Source organism: Leptonychotes weddellii, chromosome 5, assembly GCF_054177405.1.
Source record: "Leptonychotes weddellii isolate Sample4059 chromosome 5, ASM5417740v2, whole genome shotgun sequence".
NCBI classification, from domain to species: Eukaryota; Metazoa; Chordata; class Mammalia; order Carnivora; family Phocidae; genus Leptonychotes; species Leptonychotes weddellii.
Window position 1 is genome coordinate 45,510,390 of NC_138373.1, and position 24,441 is coordinate 45,534,830.

A 24,441-nucleotide genomic window follows, 5' to 3' on the forward strand; every position below is an offset into this window, starting at 1 on the left:
TAAAAATAAAATAAAATAAAATAAAATACAGGAGAGGGATGCCTGAGTGGCTCAGTTGGGTAAGCGGCTGCCTTCAGCTCAGGTCATGATTTCAGGGTCCTGGGATCGAGTTCCGCATCGGGCTCCCTACTCGGCGGGGGAGTCTGCTTCTCCCTCTGCCTGCTCTGCCTGCTCTGCCTGCCGCTCCCCCTGCTTGTGCTCTCTCTCTCTCTGACAAATAAATAAGTAAAATCTTAAAAATAAATAAATAATTAATTTAATTAAATAAAATACAGGAGAGTAGTAACAGGCAGTATACTGTAGAAGTTCAGAACACAGGCCCTGCTGTAATAAGACTGCCGAAGTCTACAGCCCACATTTGACACAGTCAACACAACTTGGGCCAGGTGGTTGACCGCTTTCTGCTTCAGGTTCATCTAAAAAAAGATAAAAAGAGTACCTACCCCAAAGAGTTTTGGAGAGGAATAAATGAGTTATCCATGTAAAGGGCTTAGAACAGTGCCTGACACACAGTAAGTGCTCAATAAATACTAGCTAATATTAGTAAGATAAATAATGGGTGGACTAAACATGTTTCAAGCAATGAGAAAAGAGATTTTAGGTAATTATTAGAACCTTTTGGAATGCACAGGTTTTTCACATGTCGTTTATACTATATTAGACCATTTTATGATATAAACATCTCTTTTGGTGGTTCACTCCCAATATACAGTCACTTGAGAAGGCCAAAATAAGCTAAGTTATATTGCACCTTCTGAATCAAAATCTGGGATAGAGCCCAGAAATTTATTTTTAAGAAAAATTTCTCAGCTGATTCTAGTGTGCAGACAAGTTTGGGATCCACTGATCTTGATGGGGCTAAAAGCTCAAACTGTCCTTTAAAACTTTATCCCATATCTCAGATCTGCACACTAACCCACACAAATGTGTAACCATTTCCTGCCACATTTGTGGCCAAGTTTGATTTATTTAAAAAAAAAAGTGGAAGTGGGGGTTTAATTTAAGAAGAGTGTTTCATCATAGTTAAATACTGCTCTGCTGGTCTGTTAAAGTTCAAAGTCTTCTAATTATAACTACTCAAGAGAACACTCTGGTTATGCTAATGTCATTGGGTATAATAACAACACCTTATATTTGTCCAGACCTTTATATGGCATTCTATCATTTTATTTCTTCAAAGCTTCAACTATAAAGTATGTAGAGCAGTGATGATTCCATTTTACAGATGAGGCATGAAAGGGTTAACTGCAACAAGTGAAGCCACAAGAAGGGCACACATTCTCTAACTCCCAGAGCTGTTTCTCTTAACTTTGTTTGCTTGTTCTACCCAAAGAAAAAGAAGATACCAAAAAATACTTTCTAAATGCAAGAAAACTCAACAGAAGGAGAAAACAAAGTCTGAGTACTACAAGTTACTGCTATGAACTATCAAGAAATTATATTTTTCCTTCAAAATGTAATCATATATCCTAAAATTAAAAAGAAAAAAAACTCTGGCTTTTTCCTATTTATAGTAAATCAGACTGGAAAAGAATAAATTTGAATGAGAAATTACTCACTAAATTGGATGGAAGCAAACAAACTATAGAGATGAAGAGAAGTCTCTAGCCTGTAGGGATCTGCCCAAACAATGCCAGAACTGGAACAGGCAGAATTTGCATCACTAGCAGGATGTTTTCAAGAGTCAAAATCACTATAGCCCCTTTACAGTAGTCTAGACCTCTCTCAACTCTTTATATAACATACTCAGGATAAATGGAATTAATTCTGAGAAGCAATAACACAAAGACATTTATAACTATGGGAAAGATCAACAGCATTTCCTTTCATTGTTCATTTCTAGGCTGCATAACACTAAAGTTCTAATTGCTAATTATTTTAAAAATGCATTTACATAAAATGAAATGTTTTGTAATTATTTTTGAAATACAAATTATTATTCATTTCCATTTAATTCTGCTAGATTATTAATATAACTCATTTACTGCACTTTATGTTCTTACTAAAATACAACAAATATTAAAGATTGTATTCTTAACTATATAGTTCAATGTTAATCATAGAGGTTAAAAATGCCAGGAATTTTTTTTTTTTTTAAAGTAAATTTTTATTTATTTTTTGACAGAGAGCGAGACAGCGAGAGAGGGAACACAAGCAGGGGGAGTGGGAGAGGGAGAAGCAGGCTTCCTGCGGAGCAGGGAGCCTGATGTGGGGCTCGATCCCAGGACCCTGGGATCATGACCTGAGCCGAAGGCAGACGCTTAACAACTGAGCCACCCAGGCGCCCCGAAAAATGCCAGGAATTTAATAACAAAAAGCACATTGCAGGACTACTCCTGGAATCTTATTCACAGCTCTGCGATTAAAAATAAAGAAAATCAATATAATAGGTCACCATAGAAACATTATAATAAAAAAGTTAGCTTTCAAACAATGCAACTTACTGTAAAAAGCCAAATCTATCCGTGACTTTGTAAACAAGGTAATCAGCATCCTCCCAAGGTTCAATCTCTGCACCTTCTCGTCCCTGTAATAGGGGACAAAGAAGGGTATTATTGGGAATTTATAAAACTGAATAATTACTTAAAACAAGAAGACCACAAAACAAGAGTTAATTTTTTATGAATTAATAATAAGAGTTAAAAATGAGACACTACCAACCTAAATTAACTTTAAAAAAAAACAAACTACTTTTGGCAATATAATCACTACTTCCCAGTTACAAGCTTCAGAAAATCCCATATTCCAGCAACAGCTGACACGCAGCTAAGCCCTGATCAGACTTGGGTTTGTGTCAGAAGTCAACTGGGAAAGACAGAGCAACGAAGGGTAAGAAAGCCACTCAAGAAGGAACTGCCAAACTTTAATGTTTCTGACTAAACATGTCATAGGAAAAACTCTTTCTTGCCTTTCATCCACACTTCTCAGAACAGTAAGCTATCCATCTTGTCTACTTCTTTACTTCACAGCTACATCAGCCTTGACATTATTCTTGCCAAGGTCAAAAATGATCTGCCCTTGGACAGATCATCCAGTGGACACTGTTCAGTTCTTATCTAGTGGATTCTGTTCAGTACACTTCTCAGTATTGCTCACTCCCCATTCCTCAAACTCCATCATACCAGCCTCTCTTGGTTCTCCTCATACCATCCAACTCTTCTTTTGATGGGTCTTCATGGGTCCCTCTTAACTGTCAGTGTGCCCACAGCACTGCCCTCAGCCCATTGCTCTTCTCACTCTACTTTTGAAGCTGTTAACCAGCACCGATTAGAGTAGGAACTTCAAATGTCTACACCAATCCATCAAATTTCAGATTCAATACCCAACTGTCTTGTGGACCCCTCCATGTGCGTATATTTTATCAATGACTGCACAATGGCTAGCCTAGTTCCTAAGTGTGACTTAACTGCATGGAAAAAAAAATGCATACAAGCATGAATGAATGATAATTCTATTGGTTTTAAATTAGCTAAGCAGTTAAATAAATTAATTAGGTTTTTCACAGACTCCACTAAAACCTACTCACAATAATGGGAAATTGTGTCTGATGCTCCAAACAACCAATTTAAAAACAAACTCTAGGAACGTAACTATTAAGTAGAGCACTGCCTGCCTGTATGGCCTCCCTGGGAGCAGGGCACAGTCCAGATGGCTTTCTATAATTTCATGCTCCTATTATTCTCACAAATAATTAAAAATAACAGATATGAAATTACATGCAACTGAGATAAATATAAAACATGACATTTATAAATCACTGCCTACAACCTATTACAGACCTCAAGGGGTAAAGTAATAATAAGGAGATATGTAAACTGTCAACAACTGTGATATTCTAGGGCATCAAAAACCAGATTCCATAACTAACAGAGATAAAATGGTAATGGAGAGTATACATAATGTATAAGTTCAAATTTTCAGATCCATGTTAAAATTTTAATAGCATATATAAATTATAAATAAAATGGGTATTTAATTCTATATACGGACATATTCAAATATTTACTGAATACCTAGCATGAGTTAGGAACTATTCCAGATATTTAGGATACAAGAGTAAAGCAAACAAAAGAAATCCTTACCCTCAGAGTTTACATTCTAGGAGTGAGAGCAGACAACAAACAAAGTAAGTATAATATGAAGTATGCTGATATAATAAGGGCTATAATGAAAAATAAAGAAGAGAACAGGGATCCAGAGAGCTGGGGAAGGGGGTTATTAAACAGTGTGATCAGAGAAGATCTCACTAAGACGGCAGGATCTGGGTAAAGATCTGAAAAAGGTGAGGCAATGAGGCATGAGAATATCCAGGATTAAAGTGTTCTAGGCAGAAGAAACAGCAATGCAAAGGCCCAGAGGTAGGTGCAAGCCTGGTGTGTTTCAAGAACCGCAGAGATCAGAGTGGCTGGAGCAGAGGGAAAGAGGGAGAGAAAATCTGGAGATGAAGTCAGAGAAAAAAAGACAACTTCCATTGTCACATAAAGTAAACAAACTGCTTCTGTAATTTAATTTAAGCTCTCCAAACACCAAATCCATTTCTATTTATATGTTTTTTTCCTAATAAAACCTATTCAAAGGGTAAATATGAATACTTACTCTGTCATACTTAGCAACTATTTCAGCTCGCTCCTGGGCAAGTTTGAGTGCTACATCCTGGTCCGAATCTGTGGAGAGATCAAATTTAGATGAACCATTTTTTAAAGAACCATAAAGTTAATTAATTATAAAACTAAGACAAAACAAAAATAAAACAATAAATCGGTATTGCCTAAAAGGACAAACCAGCAAAATCAAATAAAAGGCTGAGTTAAGTATCTGTAACTACAACGTTGAAATATCAATGCATCTACCATTTCAATAATATACATGATATTTAAAAGAAAGCAAATTTGTTAACATAGCATTAACGTAGGGGAGACGATAAATCTTATCCCTCGAGAATCAATTTTGGATCTAATTTCAGAGAAATAAGTATTAAAGTAGAAACAAACCGAAAGCTCTAAGTTTTCAGATAAAATCCACCTGGGTGTACGATGAGAAGAACATTGAAGAAGGCTTTTACAAACTGAGGTAATTTGTCCACAAAACAAACCAGTATAAGATATACTTCAGGAGTTAAAAAAAAAAATTTCTCCTACATGATGAAAAGAATTACTTCTTCATTTGGCCTCTGAGGTCCCCCTCATCAACTGTCCCAACTACTATGATAATCTCCATCTTACAGCACACACATACCCTTCTTTCTTACTACCACCATGTATCTTTGAAAAACACAAATCTGACTACAGCAGTAGAGATCATAACATGAAATAGTATGCATATGATTAGACATCACAAGTACCGTAAAGAAAAACAAAAGACCCGTAACAGGCTATATCAAAGGCACCTCTTAACAGGAAGAAAAAGACAAGCATTCCACTGGAAATCTGGGCAAAGGCCATGAGCAAGAAATTCACAAGAGTAACAATAGCAGCCAGAAGCATATCTGTGTTCTCAGTAAGTCTCTGGCAGATAGTAAGATATCTTCAGGCAGCAGATACTGTGAAAAGCACTTTACATGCCTTATCACATTTATTTCTCACAACGACACCCTAAGATAGGTATCATATGAATTCTATCACATGGACCAAAAAATGAAGCCTAGCGATTTTAGTGAACTTGTCTAAGGTCACAAAACTAATAAAGAGCAAAACTGGAATTCAAATCCAGATAGTCTTGACTCTATGGCCAATAATTTTAAGGATTACTTTATAAAAATGATTACTAAAGACACAAGAAAGGACCTCCAGGGAAAGATGCCAGATGGAATATACATTTTATATCCATTCTTCTTGAAACTCACTAATCCCCTCCATCAAAGGCCCAGCAAATGGTGGCTCCTGAGGAGCGGGAAGGGTGGGGCTGAACACAGAATACTGACGAAAGGGGTCAATTCCCTGAGATTGAAAGGATGTGCACGAGTGTGGAAGGGGTTGGGTGCAGGGAAGAAAACCATATCCTCTCCACAGCAGGAGACCAGCAGATACGGCCTGAAACTGCAGAAGCGGAAGGGGCAATCCAGGCATGCCATCTAGCACTATGGAAGAGAACAGAAACGAAGCAGCCTGGGGAGTGGAAGGTGGTTACTTCTGTGGGGTGGGCTGTGAGGAGGGAGGAGTATGGCAGTCAGCTATTTTTCAAAATAAGCTGTACAGACTGCTGAATCTTTAAACCAAGTATAGCTCTGATAAAAATAAAATCTAAATTTAAAAGCCAAGGCATGGGTAAAAAAAAAAAAAACAAACGTATTAGAAATACAAGTTTTAAAATATCTTTGTACTTATCTTAGACTGACCACAAAATGGATTGATGTTACTCAATGTTGACAATAGCATGGGGAAATCTGCAGTAGCTTACTCGGAGGGGTGACTTATTAGTGTATAAAAATCTTTGTGGAAAGCAATTTAATAATATGTCTGCAGAATCTTAAAAATGGGCATACCCCAACAATTCTACCTCTAGGGATTTAGGCCAATGAAGTCATCAATATAATAGTAAAAATTGGTAAAAATGGGAATTTGTAAATTTTTAAACATTTATTTGAGGAAAAAGTGTTTATGTCACTGCTTTTCTCAGACTACAAAGTGTCAATATGCTATCCTTTGGGGGAAAAGTGAATAAATAATGGAATGGTTCAATAAAATTAACAAAAATGCAGATTAGTTGTTTAGATTTTCACAATGAACTAATGTAATCAGAAGTCTAGGATAATCAACTCAATTATATATTCATTACCCTACTATTCTAGACTTACAGAACTCTGTCAATACCTTTTCCCCCTTCTGTTGCCCAGCTTCACAACACTACACTCCCACTTCTACAAAGGGGGAAAGCAAATTAATAGAAATTAAACTAGAACTAAGAAAGCTGACTACTTATTAAATTCCACTTCCATTATCAGAACAACTAAGCGTGAGTATCTATGGTGATCAAATTCAATGGATGAGTGTGTTCTTTGAATATATTCTGTATCAGACCTTCATTCCTGCTACCCGTCCTAGGAGTCTCAACCCTATTTCCTACTTAACAATGACAAGTTTAAACATATAAAGGCAAGAACTGGAAACAGTATGGAGTTGAGAAGATGCAAAGTATCCCAAGAAAGCATCATTGTGGTGAATTATAAGATAGAAAGCTTTCCACAGCTCATCTCTATAGTCTACAGATTTCCAGAAAGGAAAATCTAAGTATTTAATAGAGGTCATACTGGAATTGATTGAAACTCTATCTTAATTTTATGAAAGATCATGTACTTTAGTATGATTAGAGTAGTCCTCCAAATCAAATAAAGTAAGTTCTAAATCTTTAAGTTCCCTTAGAAATTTCTTATCATTGCATTTCCCTGTGGAGAGAAAATTCTGTAATGTTGACAAATGTGTTCTTAAAAAAGCATGAATTTGAAGTCAGACTGATTTTATAAAATATAGCCAAACCTGCTTCTCTGAAGAGACTAAATCTAAATGCCAATTCTTTCCAACAGGGAGTAGTAGAGACATTATTTAGTAATCTACATTGTGAGGCAATCATCTTTAGAGTAAGAAGTAATATCCCTATACAGCATTCACTATAGTTATATTTTGTTTCACACTGTCTGATCTAGAGTTGAGAAGTTTATTAAGAATTACACTAGAACCCTCCCTTTGGTTTCATTGTGAGTGCTTATTTAGAAATTCCATTCCAAGAACAAAGAATCTGCCCTAAAACACTGACCACAAAGGGATATCAACAGCTGTCTTGTGTCTGTGCTCAAGTGTGCACAAAGTTCCAGGCACCTATTAAACAGTGACAGTTGTGTTCCTCAGTACTTACATCACATGTCATTATTAAATTTTAAAAATCTCTATTACATTACTCAAGCCAAATTAAATCAAATTATTTTTATTGACTTCACATCTAACGTAACAACGTTCCAAAGTAAAAAAGGCATATTTGAAGCAGTAAAAATCAAAAGACATTAAATACTCAAGTATACAGGAAAACATACCTGGGCACAAATTTATGGAAGATAATGACTGCTACCGCATCTTATGAAGCATTTAAAAAACTGACAACTATAACATTTTAAGAAGACCTCTAATTCCCTTTAAACACAAGAACTTTTAAGAAGCAAGCATCCTCCTGAATGACATTTTTTAAAAGCAGGCATTGTAGCTTAGTATCATTCAATTAATCCCAAATTGTAATGAACAAGTCAGTCAAAGTTAGTAAATTTCAAATCCACTAAAACAAAACTGACAACACTTTTCTTACTGTACATTCTGACAGATAATTACTATATATAAATCAACTCTTCCAGGGGCGCCTGGGTGGCTCAGTCGTTAAGCGTCTGCCTTCGGCTCAGGTCATGATCCCAGGATCCTGGGATCGAGCCCCGCATCGGGCTCCCTGCTCCGCGGGAAGCCTGCTTCTCCCTCTCCCATTCCCGCTGCTTGTGTTCCCTCTTTCGCTGTATCTCTCTCTGTCAAATAAATAAAATCTTTAAAAAAAAAAAAAAACAACTCTTCCAATTTAGGAAGTACTTTACCCTTTGTTAGACAATTGGTCTGGCCTTGGGAATTAACGGTAGCTTCAGTCCTCATAAAGTAAACTTATCTACTCCAAGATTTCATTATTATTTTACAGTTCTCAAGCACACCAGGAGTGTTTGGTGGTGCCTCACACATTCTTACAACAAACTGAAACAGAAAAGTGGAAGGCAGCTCTACTTTAAACTATTTGTGAAACAAGCACAAGAAAGAAAACGTTTCTAGGGGAGAAGAAAAGACCTTTCTGTGGTTACACAGACTACAGATATTCAAACAAAGATGATGTTTGTTGAGAGTAAAAACATGTCTTTCAGGCTAGATCCCAAGTATGAACCATACCAGCCTACACCCAGCATTCCATCTGACAACAAACAGGAGCTTGAAACAAGCAGCTTTATAACATGCCTTCATCTTGTACTGCAAAATTAGCCACATGCCTACTACTTTTAATAAAATTTGTCATGAAGCAACAAAGACAATTTTTATTGAAAACATTAAACTAAAGCTAAGTAGGAATGTTCTCCTCAAGTACATTTTACGTCTTAACATAATTTTTAATGTGAAAACTCAGCCTCTGTTTCAGACACTAAGTGAATACATGCTAAATTTTGGAAGGTTTGGGAAAGTTTTAACACACCACACATATACAACTGAAACAAATGTTTTGTGAAACAATGTGTATAACTACTGTAGGATGGCACTATGAAATTTTCTATTCCATTCTATTTATTTTTTCTTACTTCCCTTCAATGCTTCCTTCTTTCTTTCAAATGGTCAAGGACCTACAATTTGGAAACCACTTTGCATGTAATAGCCATGTTAGAGGCATGCTTGTGAACATTAATTACACTTAACTGGACACTAATGCATTAAGTTTACACTCAGCTTAAGCCATCTGTAATATTTAATATGAGCAAAAGATTGCAGAAGCTTAGGGAGAGGGAAAAATTTCAAGTCATACACCAAGGAATGAGAATCAGACTGATACCAAACTGCTTACCAGCTAAAAGATATGAAACTCTGTTTCCAAAGTTCTGAGAAAAAAATTATCATTTACTTAGAATTCTATACCAAGCCCAACTATCAATGAAGCATGAAGAAAAAATAAAAACATTTCTAACTTCTTTTTTTTTTTTTAATTAACTTATTTATTTATTTGACAGAGAGAGACACAGTGAGAGAGGGAACACAAGCAGGGGAAGTGAGAGAGGGAGAAGCAGGCTTCCCGCGGAGCAGGGAGCCCGATGCGGGGCTCGATCCCAGGACCCTGGGATCATGACCTGAGCCGAAGGCAGACGCTTAACGACTGAGCCACCCAGGCGCCCCAAAAACATTTCTAGACATTATGAGTTGTGCTGAGCTCAAGAATGAACTCCACCACCCCCCCAAGAAGATGTCCACATCCTAATCTCTGGAACCTGTGAATGTTCCTTATATGGCAAAAGGGATTTGCAGACATAATTAAGTAAGGCTCCTGAGATGGGGAGATTATTCTGGATCATGCAGACAGGCCCAACATAATCATAAGGCACCACATAAAAGGGAGACAAGAAGGTGTGACGATGGAAGCAAGAGGTTGCAGTGTTGTGAGAAAGGAAGGGGTCACTAGCCAGAGAAGGCAGGCGGTCTCCAGAAGTTAGAACAGACTAGGGAACGGATTCTTCCCTGATGGCTCCAGAAGGAACCAGCCAGGCTGACACCTTGTCTTTGGCCCAGTGAAACTGACTTCAGACTCTAGCCTCCAGAACTGTAACAGAATAAATCTATGTTGTTTTAAGACACCAAGTTTGTGGTCATTTGTTGCAGCAGTGATAGGAAACCAATACAATGATTCAAAGTTCACTGCCTATGCAATGTTTCTTTTAAAAAGAATTTCAGAATACACTACAGAAAAGCAAGACAACAACAGAAAGAATGGACAGAGACTGTCTCCTTTTTCAAACTTCAGTCAGGCCCCTCCAAACCCTCTTCCTGACGAGGCCTCATCCTGTCTCCAGCCTGCCCAGCCTAGCTGTAGCAGGAGTCCCCCCACACCCTGATAGCTGGTCACCCTGGCATGCCTTTACCCAGAATCCTGTTCAGTCAGTGTAGCAAGGACCCTGGTACCCTTGATGTCACCTCTACCCGCTGAATCCTTTACTCTGCCTGTATTACCCCTACTTGTCCTTACCGTTTGGAGGGGAGCCCGATCTCTCTCCACTATTGCTGACCGTCTTGACCCTAACTGCAATCGTCCTGAACAAAGTCTTCTTTGTTGTTTTAACAAGTGCCAGAATAATATTTTCTTTAACAGAATCAAAAAGAGGGTCAGACACAGGACCCATGAAATCTCAGGAGGCTAAAATTAGACATTTCCAGATGCCACTGTGCAACTGCCTAGAGAGCAGCCAGCCTAAATTAGAATAGGGAATACAAGGTGTCTTCAGGAAGAAAGTGGGTATTATTAGTGATACGGTAAAAGCTTATACATGAAAGACTCCAAAAAGAGGGTGAAAGGACTGTTAGAAATCTTAGAACAAGCAAAGCAGAAAGTGCTAAAAGTCACAGTCAAATATAAAGAAATGTACAAAAGGCATTTGTACATTTGAACTGGACTGGCAAATAGGAGAAATGAATTCATGTGACCTCGACACTTTCAACAGTAGGATTTTACTTCCTTCCTATGTACATCGTAATATTTGAGATTGAAGTAAATGATACTGACATTATTATGATTATATGATACTGACATGATTCTGATTACATAAGAATTTTATGAACTTTTAACCTTCACAAGCAACTGCAGACAAAGTGTCCAAAACCAAACTCTGATCTGCACACACAGACCCCACTCCAAACCTAAGCCGCCTTCTTAAAAGCAGCTTCTGTGACCTGTGACAAACATGCTCTGCACTATACAGGAACCTGCATGTACCCACAGGCATGCACACAGACGTCAATTTCCCTTTTCTAGTCAAAAACTAGAATTGTTCTATAAATAATTCTACACTTTACTCTTTTTCATTTAACAGTACATCTTGGAGATTGTGCATATCAACACCTATAGATCTACCCAGTGGTGTGCCAATAAGGGCTTAGCAACCGATTCTTAGAGGGAAGAAGTGAGGGCTCAGTGACCTGGTTTGTGGCATCTCCCAACTTCCAGAATGCCACTACCCCCACTGTGGTGGCTAATTAGCAAGGTACAGCACACTGTCACGGAACACAGAGTTCAGCTGGCTCAAATACTTCAACAGATCTACCTCAACCTTTCCACAGCTATAAAGCTTCCTAATGCGTTAATGTAATCTATTCGACCAGTCTTCTCTAAGGAATGTGAACTAGGATAAAATGAGAGGCCATTTTTAATGGGAGTTAAAGATGAAACATCATGAGGTAAAGAGCTTACGAGGCAGTGGTGACCAAAAAGGCGAGCAGAAAAACAGAGGAAGCAGAAACTACCAGGAAGCTGAGAAAAAGCAACTGTTGCAGAGAGGAAAACAGTACCTGATGTGCAGAGCAAAGCGAGTCACCATCGCAGAGACAGTTCAGTCTAAAAAAAGAGACAGAAGGACCTCTCCCTGAAGCTGCTTCATGCTTCAGTTCCCAGTGGCTTTCACTTCCTGCTCAATACAAAGGATGCTCTTTTTTCTTGAAATAATTTGAATAAGTTATTCTTGTCCATGATCTGAGTTCCTTCATTCCACCACATCTTTCAACCAAAAGAGGCCCTCTGCACCAAGGGTGCCTACGCAATGGTTTCAGTTATTTGTGATCACTTTCTTAGCATGCTGTGAACTAAGACATATCAAAAATATGGTAAAATCGGGGCGCCTGGGTGGCTCAGTTGGTTAAGCGACTGCCTTCAGCTCAGGTCATGATCCTGGAGTCCCGGGATCGAGTCCCACATCGGGCTCCCTGCTCGGCAGGGAGTCTGCTTCTCCCTCTGACCCTCCTCCCTCTCATGCTCTCTGTCTCTCATTCTCTCTCTCTCAAATAAATAAATCTTTAAAAAAAAAAAAATATGCTAAAATCTTTCATGGTAAAATCTTAATAGGCACCATTGCTAAATTTTGTCATGCTCTAGATCCAAGGCTGGAAGGAATACTCGAAGGAGGAATAAGCAGAGGTGAGCACATTAACACTAAAACATAACTAAAAACAAAATAAAGGAAGATGCACTAGTCACAAGAGAACCTGAAATACCACTTACTATAACTGGTCATTCTGTGTAAGATGACATTAAGTGCGGGCACCTACAAGTTCCAAATACCCGCCCTCCCCCCACAGAGAAAGCTTATTCTGAAACAGCATGCCAGGATCCCGTGGGATACCGACCACCTGCCGGTCCTGTGAGAACTAACCCAGTGTCTCCTCATGTCCCTTCTACTCCCTCCACTGGGAGGTCATCTATAATGCAACATTACTTTGCACTCCGGCCAGGTCCCACTTCCATCTCTCATAACTTACTCAATTCCATATTAAACAATGTCTTATCAAAAACTGTACAACCTCCAAAACCTTCTTCTCTCCTTCTTCCTCCCTCCACTAGAGTTAAGAATCTTAGAAAAGTCATTGGCTTCCTTCTCTCTTTCTCATGTTCACTGGGAATAAGACAACAAAAGATTTGTGTCATAGCTGCAATTATAAAACTACTATAAATAATCGTGATCAAGGAAGGGACAGCCAAAGGCTAGAAGCTAAATACATGAAAGAATCAATGCCATAACCCAAAGTCTTCAGAAATGCCCAGATTTGCTCTCAAAACAGCCACACAAGTATCCATACAATAGCTTCATATTTCTCTGGTTTAATATGCATTGTCTGATACCATAAAACACATTCAAAATAAATAAGCTTAAATACTCTTCAACTTTAGCTTTTACTTTAATTATCAGTGTAAATGATTTTTATCTTTCCACTCAAAATACTTCTATTATAGCACTACCAGCATGGTATCAATATTTTCTACTATATCATGCTTTAAATGAATAGTTTTTAAATTTTTCGTTAAATTTGCAGAACACATTTCTTCAAATTCTTATATAGAAGCCCAACTGCCCAGCAAGGCAGGTAGGTGAGGTTGAGGAGAGAGGGAGCAAAGTTCTCCTGGCTTGATCTCCCTCTTTCCTCCACAGTGATCCAGGGGACCTGTACAGACCTATAGCGCTATACAGGCCAAAGCAAGGGGTACCCATTGGCCTTCTCTTGTGAGTACCTTTGTAAAGCTAATGCTCAAATGACTTCTCTTCCAATCAGTTTCCCAACTGCCATCTCAAGCTCCCTTTCACAGTCTCCCCCACAATTCTTAAGGTCTGGGTCTTCCTTATACAAATAAAAAGATCAACATTTTATAACTGATAGGTTGGCTGTTTGTTACTTTGTTTGTAAGCATATACTTTAAGACCCTTCAAAACAGGACACAGCTCTAATATTTCAAACAAAGAGCACCCGGTATTAGCGAGGTATTTAATATTTCCATAACTAAAAAGATACTTAAAATCATAGTCTTAATAATTCCTGGGTAGGCTTCTATTACTTGCTTCCTACTTTCTAGAAAGATGAGAAACAAAATAACTTTCAAAGTCCTAAAAACAATTACTAACAAAGATTTGTTATAATTGAGAAGATCATTTTTTCTCAAATTCAATCATGAATTACAGCCTGCTTCTAGTGGACCCACCTTATCAATGCCCATTGGCATAAGGGAGAACTGGCCTGCTTCTTTTGTTCTAGCGTACTTCCAAACTGGTACCCATAATACCTTATTGAATATACTTATTGGCATGTCTATTTAACTGTAAGCTCCATGAACAAAAGACAGTTATCTCATTCATCTTGGTATTGCTAGTATCTATCACAGTGCCTAACACAGGGCAGATACTCACCAAATATTTCTTAAAAAGATAAAAATAACTCTTCAAAATTAATTACTATTGTGAACTATTCAACCAGCTAAACACTTAATATATCAATTCATTTTTAACAATTAGATTTTTACTTTATTTAGTTGGCAGTTAGCAGGCCAGGGGAGGAGCTGAAGGGGAGGGAGAGGGAGAGAGAGAATCTCTTAAGCAGGCTCCATGCTGAATGCAGAGCCTGACAGCGGCAGAGCTCGATCCCATAACCCTGATCATGACCTGAGCCAAAACCAAGAGTCGGACGCTCAACTGATTAACCCAGGTGCCCCAACAATTAGATTTTAAACTATTATCCAGATATAATTTCACTGCAAAAATATACCTTTACTAAAGATTACCAGCTTTGTTTTTTTATTCTATTTCAAGGTAGCATTAAAAATTTTATTAAGACTGTAAAATTCAGATATGAGAAGTCACAATTTATTTCTAATTAGCACTTCTGTTTACTTACAAGTCCTTCATATCCATTAAGGAAGAAGGAAAGAAGGAAAGGAAGGAAGGGGACAGATCGATCTATCAACAGATAGACAGACAGATAAAGGAGGAGCCTCTTGAAAGGTGAAGAAAACCAGAGACTTGTGTGTGTTTGTGTTCCAGTCTACTCCTCTACTCACATCTTCCTTGATCTAGCTCCCCAATCTACTCACAGAACATCACAGTCTCACTTTCTTGACAGGAAGGTCCTGTTCACTTGGCTGAGTGTGCTACCATCATGCCTCAAGTCCATGTGGAGACACTTCAGCTAAAGGAACACTCCAGAACTCTCCCCCCACTCTTCCCTCATTCCTCTTATGGGGGCAGGACTTTTGAGGTTGGCTTGGTTGAGCTCCCTGCTCTCTCTCTCACCACTCTGGGTGCATGCCCTCTGGTCTACTCTCCATGCATGAAGGCACCTGTCCTGAGGGGAGGCCTGCAGTTGCTCGGCTATGCTAGTCACCCAGTGGGTCGGTCTAAGTCAAGATGGGCTAATAAGCCCTTTTCACTTCAGATCTAATGTCATGTCCTCAGATCAGCCAATAGAGGAGACATTTTGATCTCCATCTGTCAGTCTCTTGTGTCTTACTTCTCAAAGAGAAGAAATAGTATCACTGTTGGTTCCCCAGAACTCCCCAAATCAGACTAGAAACTCCTACGCTTATGTATAAGGTGATTCAGAGAAAAAGGATACGGAGTGATGTAACAATATTTAAATACCATTACTACTGATGAGAAGCATAATTACTAGCTGTTGAATATGAGTGCAACTCCCACATTTGGGGGCAGGGTTGAATGACAAAATTGCCAACAACAGATACTTAGCACCAAGACAAGCTATGAGTCATTTTACTCACTTAGATCCGCCTACAGTTGCTGGCAAACTCAGGATTATACCTTAGCTGCTTTTCCAGCAGTATGATTGTTTTAGAAGATGACACAAGACATTGGTAACAACTCCCTGTTTGTGGATACTTTACAACTTGTCTAGTCAGAGTTTACTACGTGCCAGACACTGTGTTGAGCATTTACTACATATAACCTCATATAATCCTCACACAACCTACTCTGATAGTTGTATGTCTATCCCCAGTTTACATATGGGGAGCCTGAGGTGTGGAGAGGTTAAGTCATTCTGGTCCTGGGGAAGTAAGTGGCAGAACAGGACTTAAATGTCAAGACTACCGGACTTCAAAGCCCTATTTCTAACCACCAAGCTATTTTGCTGAATTACAAATGGATGATCTTTTTTATATTTCTTCTCACCTCTGCTAGTCCTTACATTTTTTTTCTTAGAAACAAAATATCTATGATTCTTATGGATTCTTCACAGTTGCTTTCTACTTTCCAGTAGCCTTCTAAACTTACCACACTGAATTGTTACTATTTGTGCAAAATAGACTCCAATGATGCAGAGAGTTCAAGAACCACTTAAATGAAATATTCTTTGTGATCCTAAGCAACCATACCTCCTGTAAGTTGTATGTTTTAGGATAATAATAGGAAATGTTCAAGAAACATGCAGTGCTCACTTCAGCAGCACATATATGAAAAAGTGGAACAATACAGAGAGGACTAGCATGGCCCCTGCACAAGGATGACACGCAAATTCATGAACCATTCCAAAAACACACAAAAAAGACAAAAAACAGCAAAAATATGTGACCAACTAATCACCATATGGATACTAAAGTTAACTCTGCTAAAATACTTTATGCATTTAGTAGATACTAACTCAAATGCCCTCATAATTAATTTCTATGATTATGGAAAGAATTCTGTTGAATCTACTTCATTTACTTGACTTTCACAACTCTTTCAGCTCATTCAGAACTTTATGCATGTACAGTTATATTCACTACAAGTTCGTGTTGAATTCAGCCCATTGGGTACTAACGAGTAATGACACAATTACAGCAGATTCTCATAGGCCACATATAAGGCAAAGGGGATGGAAGAGAATTCATAGAATGCCCACCTTAATAGTACATAACTAATTCCACAGATAATTTGGCAAACCCTGTTCTCAATCCAATGGTAACTTTTCCACTCCTTAAATCAAAAAAGATATGCAAATAACAAACTGTGCCTAAAATGGCATACAAAAACAAGAACTCAGTATCACTTAGAACAACAGAGTAGCACACAGAAAGAATTGCATTAATACATTTTTTTTAAAAAAAGTATGACAATGCAAGTATTATTTAGTCCCTGAATGGCCCTTAGATTCAAATCAGAATATAAGGCCATTGAGGAGTGCCTGGGTGGCTCAGTTAGTTAAGCAGCCAACTCCTGATCTCAGCTCAGGTCTTGATCTCAGGTTTGTGAGTTCAAGCCTTGCACTGGGCTCCACGCTGGGCATGGACACTACTTAAAAAAATAATAAGGCCATCAAATGCCAGCAACTTGGGAAATAATAAATATTAAGTGTTCATATCACACTGAAGCTGTCATTCATTCAAATAATTTTTTTTAAAAAGTGCCCTAAGCTCCAAGCACAGCACCACATAATTCTCATAACATAGAGTTGCATTCACCACCTCCCCTAACAAAACCTATGAACATCATATATGCATATCTCACATACGTATGTGTATTTAATATAACACTTAACATGACTTTTTTAAGATTTTATTTATTTATTTGACACTGAGAGAGAGAGAGAGCACAAGCGGGGGGAGCAGCAGGCAGAGGGAGAGGGAGAAGCAGGCCCCCCACTGAGCAGGGAGCCTGATACGGGGCTTGATCCCAGGATCCTGGGATCATGACCTGAGCCGAAGGCAGATGCTTAACCGACTTAGCCACCCAGGCGCCCCATTCTTTACATTGTTACTGTTATTATACCAATAATTTTGTGTTGGGGTGCCTTGTATAAGTGAGATTTATTTTATATAATAAACATCAAAAGTGCTATACACATATGAAAGTCACTGATGAGGAGACTAGATAAAATAAACATCAACCAACAGTCTGGCTCATAATAACAGCTAGCATTTCTTCTGCACAATTTAAACATCTTATGTATGTTATTTCGTGTAATGACCTCACATCCAAACTATGAGGTAGGTATCATTATTGTTCATTTCACAGACAAGAAAATTGTTAGGTTAATTAACTAGCAAGATCTCACAGCTTTGAAGTTATAGAAGTGGCATTGGGACTAAGGCAATAAGGCCCAGAGTGCTCTTAATCACTCCACGTAATCTTTGGATAAATGAAATGGCAAGCAAATGAACAAAGGTTTGTCAAGAGAATCTGTCAAAAGGGATCCTCAAAGTAGCATTAAATCAGGGCAAGAGGCCAAGGAAATGCCCTCCAGTCAATAAGAAGCCAAGGAGGTGGTTTTGAAGAGAAAACCGGCCAGAAGATGTAGCAAAAATGAAGGCTGCTCAGGAAGGAATAAGAATGTGCTTATTAAAAGCTCATGTTATTGAGCTTTTGTTACTCAGCAGGCACTGTGCTAGGTACATACAATATCTCACTGAATGTTCAAACAGCCCTATTATCATTTATATTTTACAGATGAGAAAATGAAACTTAAGAGGTCAAGCAACTTGTCCAAGCTATGTTAAGGGTCAAAGCCTCAATACAAACCCATTATCTGGAAGGCTACAAAGCCTGTCCTCTTGCCCATTATGCCACAAAAGTGAAGACAGAAAGAGAATATGTCTGCATATCTGTAAATTAAAAAGGTATACGCTACCAAGAAACTAATGCACCATAACCAGGAAGTGGGTTAGCTGAGTCAGTGTGCTCAAACCTACATGTGTGCTGGTTGTGTTTCCACAACTGAATATCCTCCTCCAATAAAAAGAAAAATCTTCCTAGATCTGAAAATGACTTCCCAAAATTACTTATTCCTGTGCACTTTCAGATACCCAAGGTCTCAAAATTTCCTTCCACTGATACCAGAAAGCTGCCATGGAGTTTTACGCACATAAAATGCATTTTCCTAGTCTGTGGTCATTACAAACAAGTAAGCAAAATTTTCCAAATGTTAAACTGGAGCAGCTCAAATTGATAGAATTAAACCTATTTTTTTTTTTTTTTTAATGCTTTACCATCTGCCAATCACCAGACCCCAGGCAGGGAGCAGGGAAACATGGGCTCCCTGTCAATGGGTTTTTAGTTGTCTTTGATTTATACCCTCTATTCAATATAACCCAGGACTATATTTATTTTTTTTAAACCCTTTTGACTACATCTTTTCTCCCCCTAAGTACAACACATAGGTTCTTCAGTATAAAGATTCATTAATTCTAAATTATATCAAACTTTAAAAAACAACATTTCCAACACACCTACTACTGGCAATTACGGAGTATATAAATATTGTACAAACCATTCCAGCTCTCATCATTGGCATTTGAAAAATTTTAATGTTTCATCAGTTTCAACACTCCTAAAGGTCATCACATGTAACAATTGGCAATCTTCCTTAGGCATGAATCTGAATCATGGACTGTGTACGAAAGCAGGTCACCTGGCAGACGAGTGAGCCTACGTGCCTAGCTAGTGCCTATCAAAGTAGCTTTGTTTCTCTCTACTCATTTCACAAACACCAAATCCCATGGTGGGAGTGAAATAAAACCAAAGCAAAACACAAAATTTAGGGGCGCCTGGGTGGCTCAGTCGTTAAACGTCTGCCTTTGGCTCAGGTCATGATCCCAGGGTCCTGGGATCAAGCCCGGCATCGGGTTCCCTGCTCAGCGGGAAGCCTGCTTCTCCAACTCTCCCACTCCCCCTGCTTGTTTTCCCTCTCTCACTGTCTCTCTGTCAAATAAATAAAATCTTAAAAAACCCATGCAAAATTTAGTGGCCTCAAAAACAAAGCTGGTAATATTTTGGAAGTATTTCTGATTTGCTATGGTAACACAACATAAACCCTCTAGATGTGATCTACAGAGGTCTTAAATGATACATTTCTTTTTTTTTTTTTTTTTAAGATTTTATTTATTTATTTGAAAGAGCGAGAGAGCACAAGCAGGAGGAACAGCAGAGGGAGAGGGAGAAGCAGGCTCCCCGCCAAGCAGGGAGCCCGATGCGGGGCTCGATCCCAGGACCCTGAGATCATGACCTGAGCTGAAGGCAGACGCTTAACCATCTGAGCCACCCAGGCGCCCTTAAATGATACATTTCTCCAGAACTATGCCGTATGAAGACTAAAGTTACTTCAATACCAAACAATAAAACAATAAATTATCAACTACCATGGAAAACAAAACAAACAAAAAAACCCACAAAAAGAAAAATACAAGAATATGCTCAGTTGCATGTGACTCCTGCTCTTGGGGTTGTTAAGTTTGAGCCCCAGGTTGGGAGCAGCGATTACTTAAAAGCAAAATCTTAAAAAAAAAAAAAAAAAGACAAGAATGACATGCACCATAATGCTAACAAACATTTTAACCTCTGAGAGGAGGAACTACAGATTTTATTTTATTCTTACACTTATGTATTTTTTCCTCCGTGGTCATTAATAAGCATATATTACTTTTATTATAAATTATATTTTAATATAAAGACAGATCACATTAATACCGTAAGTCAGCAAATTAAAAAACATTTTTTCCCAAACACATTTTAAGCTCTTTAAATAAAATAGTATGCTGGGCGCCTGGGTGGCTCAGTTGGTTAAGCGACTGCCTTCGGCTCAGGTCATGATCCCAGGGTCCTGGGATCGAGTCCCGCATCAGGCTCCCTGCTCTGCGGGGAGCCTGCTTCTCCCTCTCCCACTCCCCCTGCTTGTGTTCCCTCTCTCTCTGTGTCTCTCTCTGTCAAATAAATGAATAAAATCTTTAAAAAAAAAAATGAAAATAAAATAGTATGCTGCCTGAAAAACAAACGTGCTCCCCAGTTCTCTTATGAGGTTTTAGATGGAAATCTATAAAACATTTTTTGAAGAAAGTTATCTACAGTCATCAAAATAATTCTCCCCTATCTCTATGGACACCTAAAATTCCACTTGGAATACCAAGTAATAAGTCATGTAAGTGAATGAAGATCAGATTAAGAATATAAAGATCAGCTTTCCCCTGGAAAAATGAGATGGATTAAGTTTTCTGATATTCACTAAATCGAAAATTACTGCCACTGCACCTGGCTACTGTGAAAATAAATATGGATAAAACGTAGTTCTTCATAAAGATCACAATCTCTTGAGGGATCAGACACATAAAGAATCACTGTAAATAATGTGACAAATGCTCCCTCATAGAGGTCTTTTTAAAAATACTACAGAGAAGTTAACAGGAAAAAAGCAAAGACCAAAAAAGACTTTCCCTACAAGGCAACATCTGAGCCAGGCCTTAGGAGATGGTAGAAACTTAACCATGTGGACAAGGACAGAAAGCCATGATTTGTTAGTAAAGAGGTAGGATCCATAGAAGAAAAAGGGCAAGGTTCAGAATAGTGCATGTAACACCCTGTCAGGGGTTAGGGATGCACATAAATACACAGGTTCATCTATTTCAACAGCATGCATCTCAACAGTCATGTCCACCGCTGGGGTAAAAAAAAAAAAGGCAGGTCTCCTAACTTTTATCATTTCTCCTTTCATGATACCCACCCTCTACAACTGGAGCAGAAGGCAATCCCCTGGGGCAAAAGTTAAGTGTATGCAGGAAAAGAACAAAAGGAGACAATTCAGGGGTTAAAATTAGTTTGAGGCCATAAAGAAAGCAAAATAAACATAGTAAAAATTTAATAACTCTGGTTCTGATACGACTAACATATCATCATTACTTGGGTATTCATTCATTACGATCTGAATCAAAGAATTAAATGACTAAGATAATGGCAAATGAAAACCTTTTTTAATGATGCAAATTCTGCTCAAAAAGCCAATTTTAAAAACAAATCTAAGCACATCCAAATACATATCCCTTCAATATTATGCCTATATAATCCACCACATACATTATTTTCCCAGAATTGAATAAAAGATAATTGAGAAAAATAGCAGCGGTAGAATGTAGATTTCAAAGAAAACAGCACCATTATACTCAGGATTTTTTAAAAGACAATCATCTTAGATGCAACTGACCCATGAAAGAAGAGCAAAGGGCTGCCACTGGGCTCCAGATGACATCCTGTCTGGATATCCTGAAAATTCCAACTTAGGCTTCTTTACTGTTAAGCTACATATCTCATCCCCATCCCAATGTCTCACTCTCAATTACCTGGCCAAAAACTTATATACAGGTTCGGTCAGACTCTAAATGAACTTTTTATATACAGCAGGTAGAGTAAAACTCAAAGACATGACTAAGTAGGGGGGAAAAGTCTCTTTGAGAATGCTGTACCTGATGAGTTATACCAATTTCCACAGGAAATACCACCATACTCCAAGGAGATTGATTATAAAAACACATTTTACATAAAAGACCTGCCATCCTTCTCATTAAGGAAAACACTTCTTAGAAAGCACTGTCTCCTTCCTACTCATTGAGTATACCATCTGAAGTTACAGAATGCATTTATAACAGCCACCCCTATTCCTCTTTTACAAGAAAATAAGCGTGACCAACTTCACAATCCATCAAAAGACTGGAAACAACATAAATGTCCATTAATTCAGCTATTAAAAATCATGATGCAAAATTACATAATGATTTGGATTCATTTCCAAAATAACCTGGAAATAGGGAAAAAAGTGGGGGCAAGGTTCAGAATAGAGCATATAATACCCTGTTAGGGGTTAGAGATGCACATAAATACACAAAATTAACAGTGGTTGTCTTGGGGAGATTAACACTAGGTAAGTGAATGGATATTTATTTTCCAATGGATAACCTTTAGTACATCTTGAGTTGTTTACCAGGTACACGTACCACCTTATCAAAATATAAAAAAATATATTAACAATTGTAAAGATAATTAATGTTAAGAGAAAAGTCCCTCCTCGGGAGAAGGTTAAGGTTTCATGCTACTCCAGCATAGCTCCCTCTGCACTAGCGAATGTTCCCTTCTCTACCACAACCTTCTTCTAGCCTGTAGGGACCTGAAACAAGAGGAGGGTCAAGTACAGGGCCACTTCAGCTTTTATAATAGAATGCCTTCATCTTACAGTTTTCCTTACTGTTCCAAAGGAAGGAAAGGAAGAATGTAAATTCAAAGAGATAAAAACTATGTCAAGTGTGTAACCATTTCCTTCCCTTAACGACAAGAAAACCAATTAGTACTTTCTCCTCTAGCAGGCCAGCCAGGCAGAGGGGCTCTGATGGTGCAGAAAGAGGAAAAGTAAGAATCTATATCCCACCTTCTCGATATATGAATAGAAAGCCAGGCCCAGGGAAACATGTTTTTATCCAACACAATGATTGTGAAACAGCCAATATTTTACTGAGAACGGCAAAAAATTAAATAAAGGATAATACAAATGCTAAAGTCATTAAGTTTTAGGCTATCATGGGCTAGTTCAAACATCTTAAAAATAAATATACAAGCCTGGGGGCCTCTGGCTGCCTCAGTAAGTACAGCATGCGACTTTTGATCTCGGGGTTGTAAGTTTGAGCCCCATGTTAGGCATAGAGCTTACTTAAAAAAAAAGGACAAGCCAAATAACAAAATTTACAGGAAAATTTGCCTTAGCAAATCACACTACAACTTTCCTAACCAATTCACTTACTTACTCAATGGGATTTTTATTGCTGACAAATGTAGGTTGTTTTCGAAATGGATGTCTCCTAGAACTTTCATTTATAATGTTCTTGAAATGCCTTTAAAGCCCTTTAGAGGGTATTTTTTATCCCTTAAACTTTTTTTTCATATAATACTGATCTTGTCAAATGCAATTTTGCCTACAGCAGTTCTTTTCAAGAACATAACTTTAATAAACTTGCTGACAAATGGATTACATTACTATAATTGTGAATGGTAAGTTACTTTAACTGACCATTTTTAATACAGCCAATCTAACGAGTTCCTTGGCTTAATTTCACAAACTCAACGTGGACAAAGGCTCTTTGCAAGTACTGAGGAACACAGATTATTAAGACACCCTATCTGCCCTCAAGATGTTTACAACCTTATAAATGAATAAAAGAATCATTACCGTAAGAGATGTGTTCCCCACAGGACCCTACCAAAAAGGAGAGAAAGACAAAAGTAACAATCTTTCTTAAGGCACATCACACAATCTACAGGGGACAGCTATGTTACTGCACCATGCAAACTGTTTCTAACACGACTAGAAAACCACAGAGCATCTAACGAATTAATTATTAGAGGTGATTATCTAAAGATAGAACAGAATTTTAGTGAGATCATTTTTGTTTATTTCAACACTATAAATGAGCCAATTTGGACTTTTCTTCTAGGAGATGCCTTCAGTTTGACTTATATCCCTCTAGAAATCTAATGACAGATCTAGAAATCAGAAGCTCAAATTGCTTGGCAAGTAGAATGGAATGCCAACACAAACCAAAATTAATTGCCTACTTCCTTTTAAATGCTATCAAGCACCAAGTATCTTTTGGAAAGTATGGTTATCTTTTTTTAATTTT

The 24,441-nt window shown here is 38.0% G+C and overlaps 1 protein-coding gene and 1 non-coding gene across 4 annotated transcripts in view; one reads left to right on the forward strand and one right to left on the reverse strand.

Annotated features, from left to right (window-relative positions):
* The window catches only part of USP6NL (USP6 N-terminal like), a 160,045-nt gene that overhangs the window by 62,960 nt on the left and 72,644 nt on the right, over positions 1-24,441 (reverse strand). The window contains exons 1-3 of one of the 3 annotated variants that reach the window (XM_081820560.1): positions 8,564-8,841; positions 4,597-4,664; positions 2,445-2,527 (exon numbers count right to left, since the gene is read on the reverse strand). In XM_081820560.1, the coding sequence (XP_081676686.1) occupies positions 2,445-2,527; positions 4,597-4,664; positions 8,564-8,618 (206 nt within the window). In that variant the 5' untranslated portion in view covers positions 8,619-8,841. Of the gene's footprint in view, positions 1-2,444; positions 2,528-4,596; positions 4,665-8,563; positions 8,842-24,441 lie in introns of those variants that run through there. The other 2 variants (XM_081820558.1, XM_081820559.1) reach the window with 2 other exon arrangements.
* Positions 16,463-16,570, forward strand: LOC115944951 (U6 spliceosomal RNA). Its single transcript, XR_004079440.1, has one exon. It is a non-coding gene; the product is annotated as a U6 spliceosomal RNA (small nuclear RNA).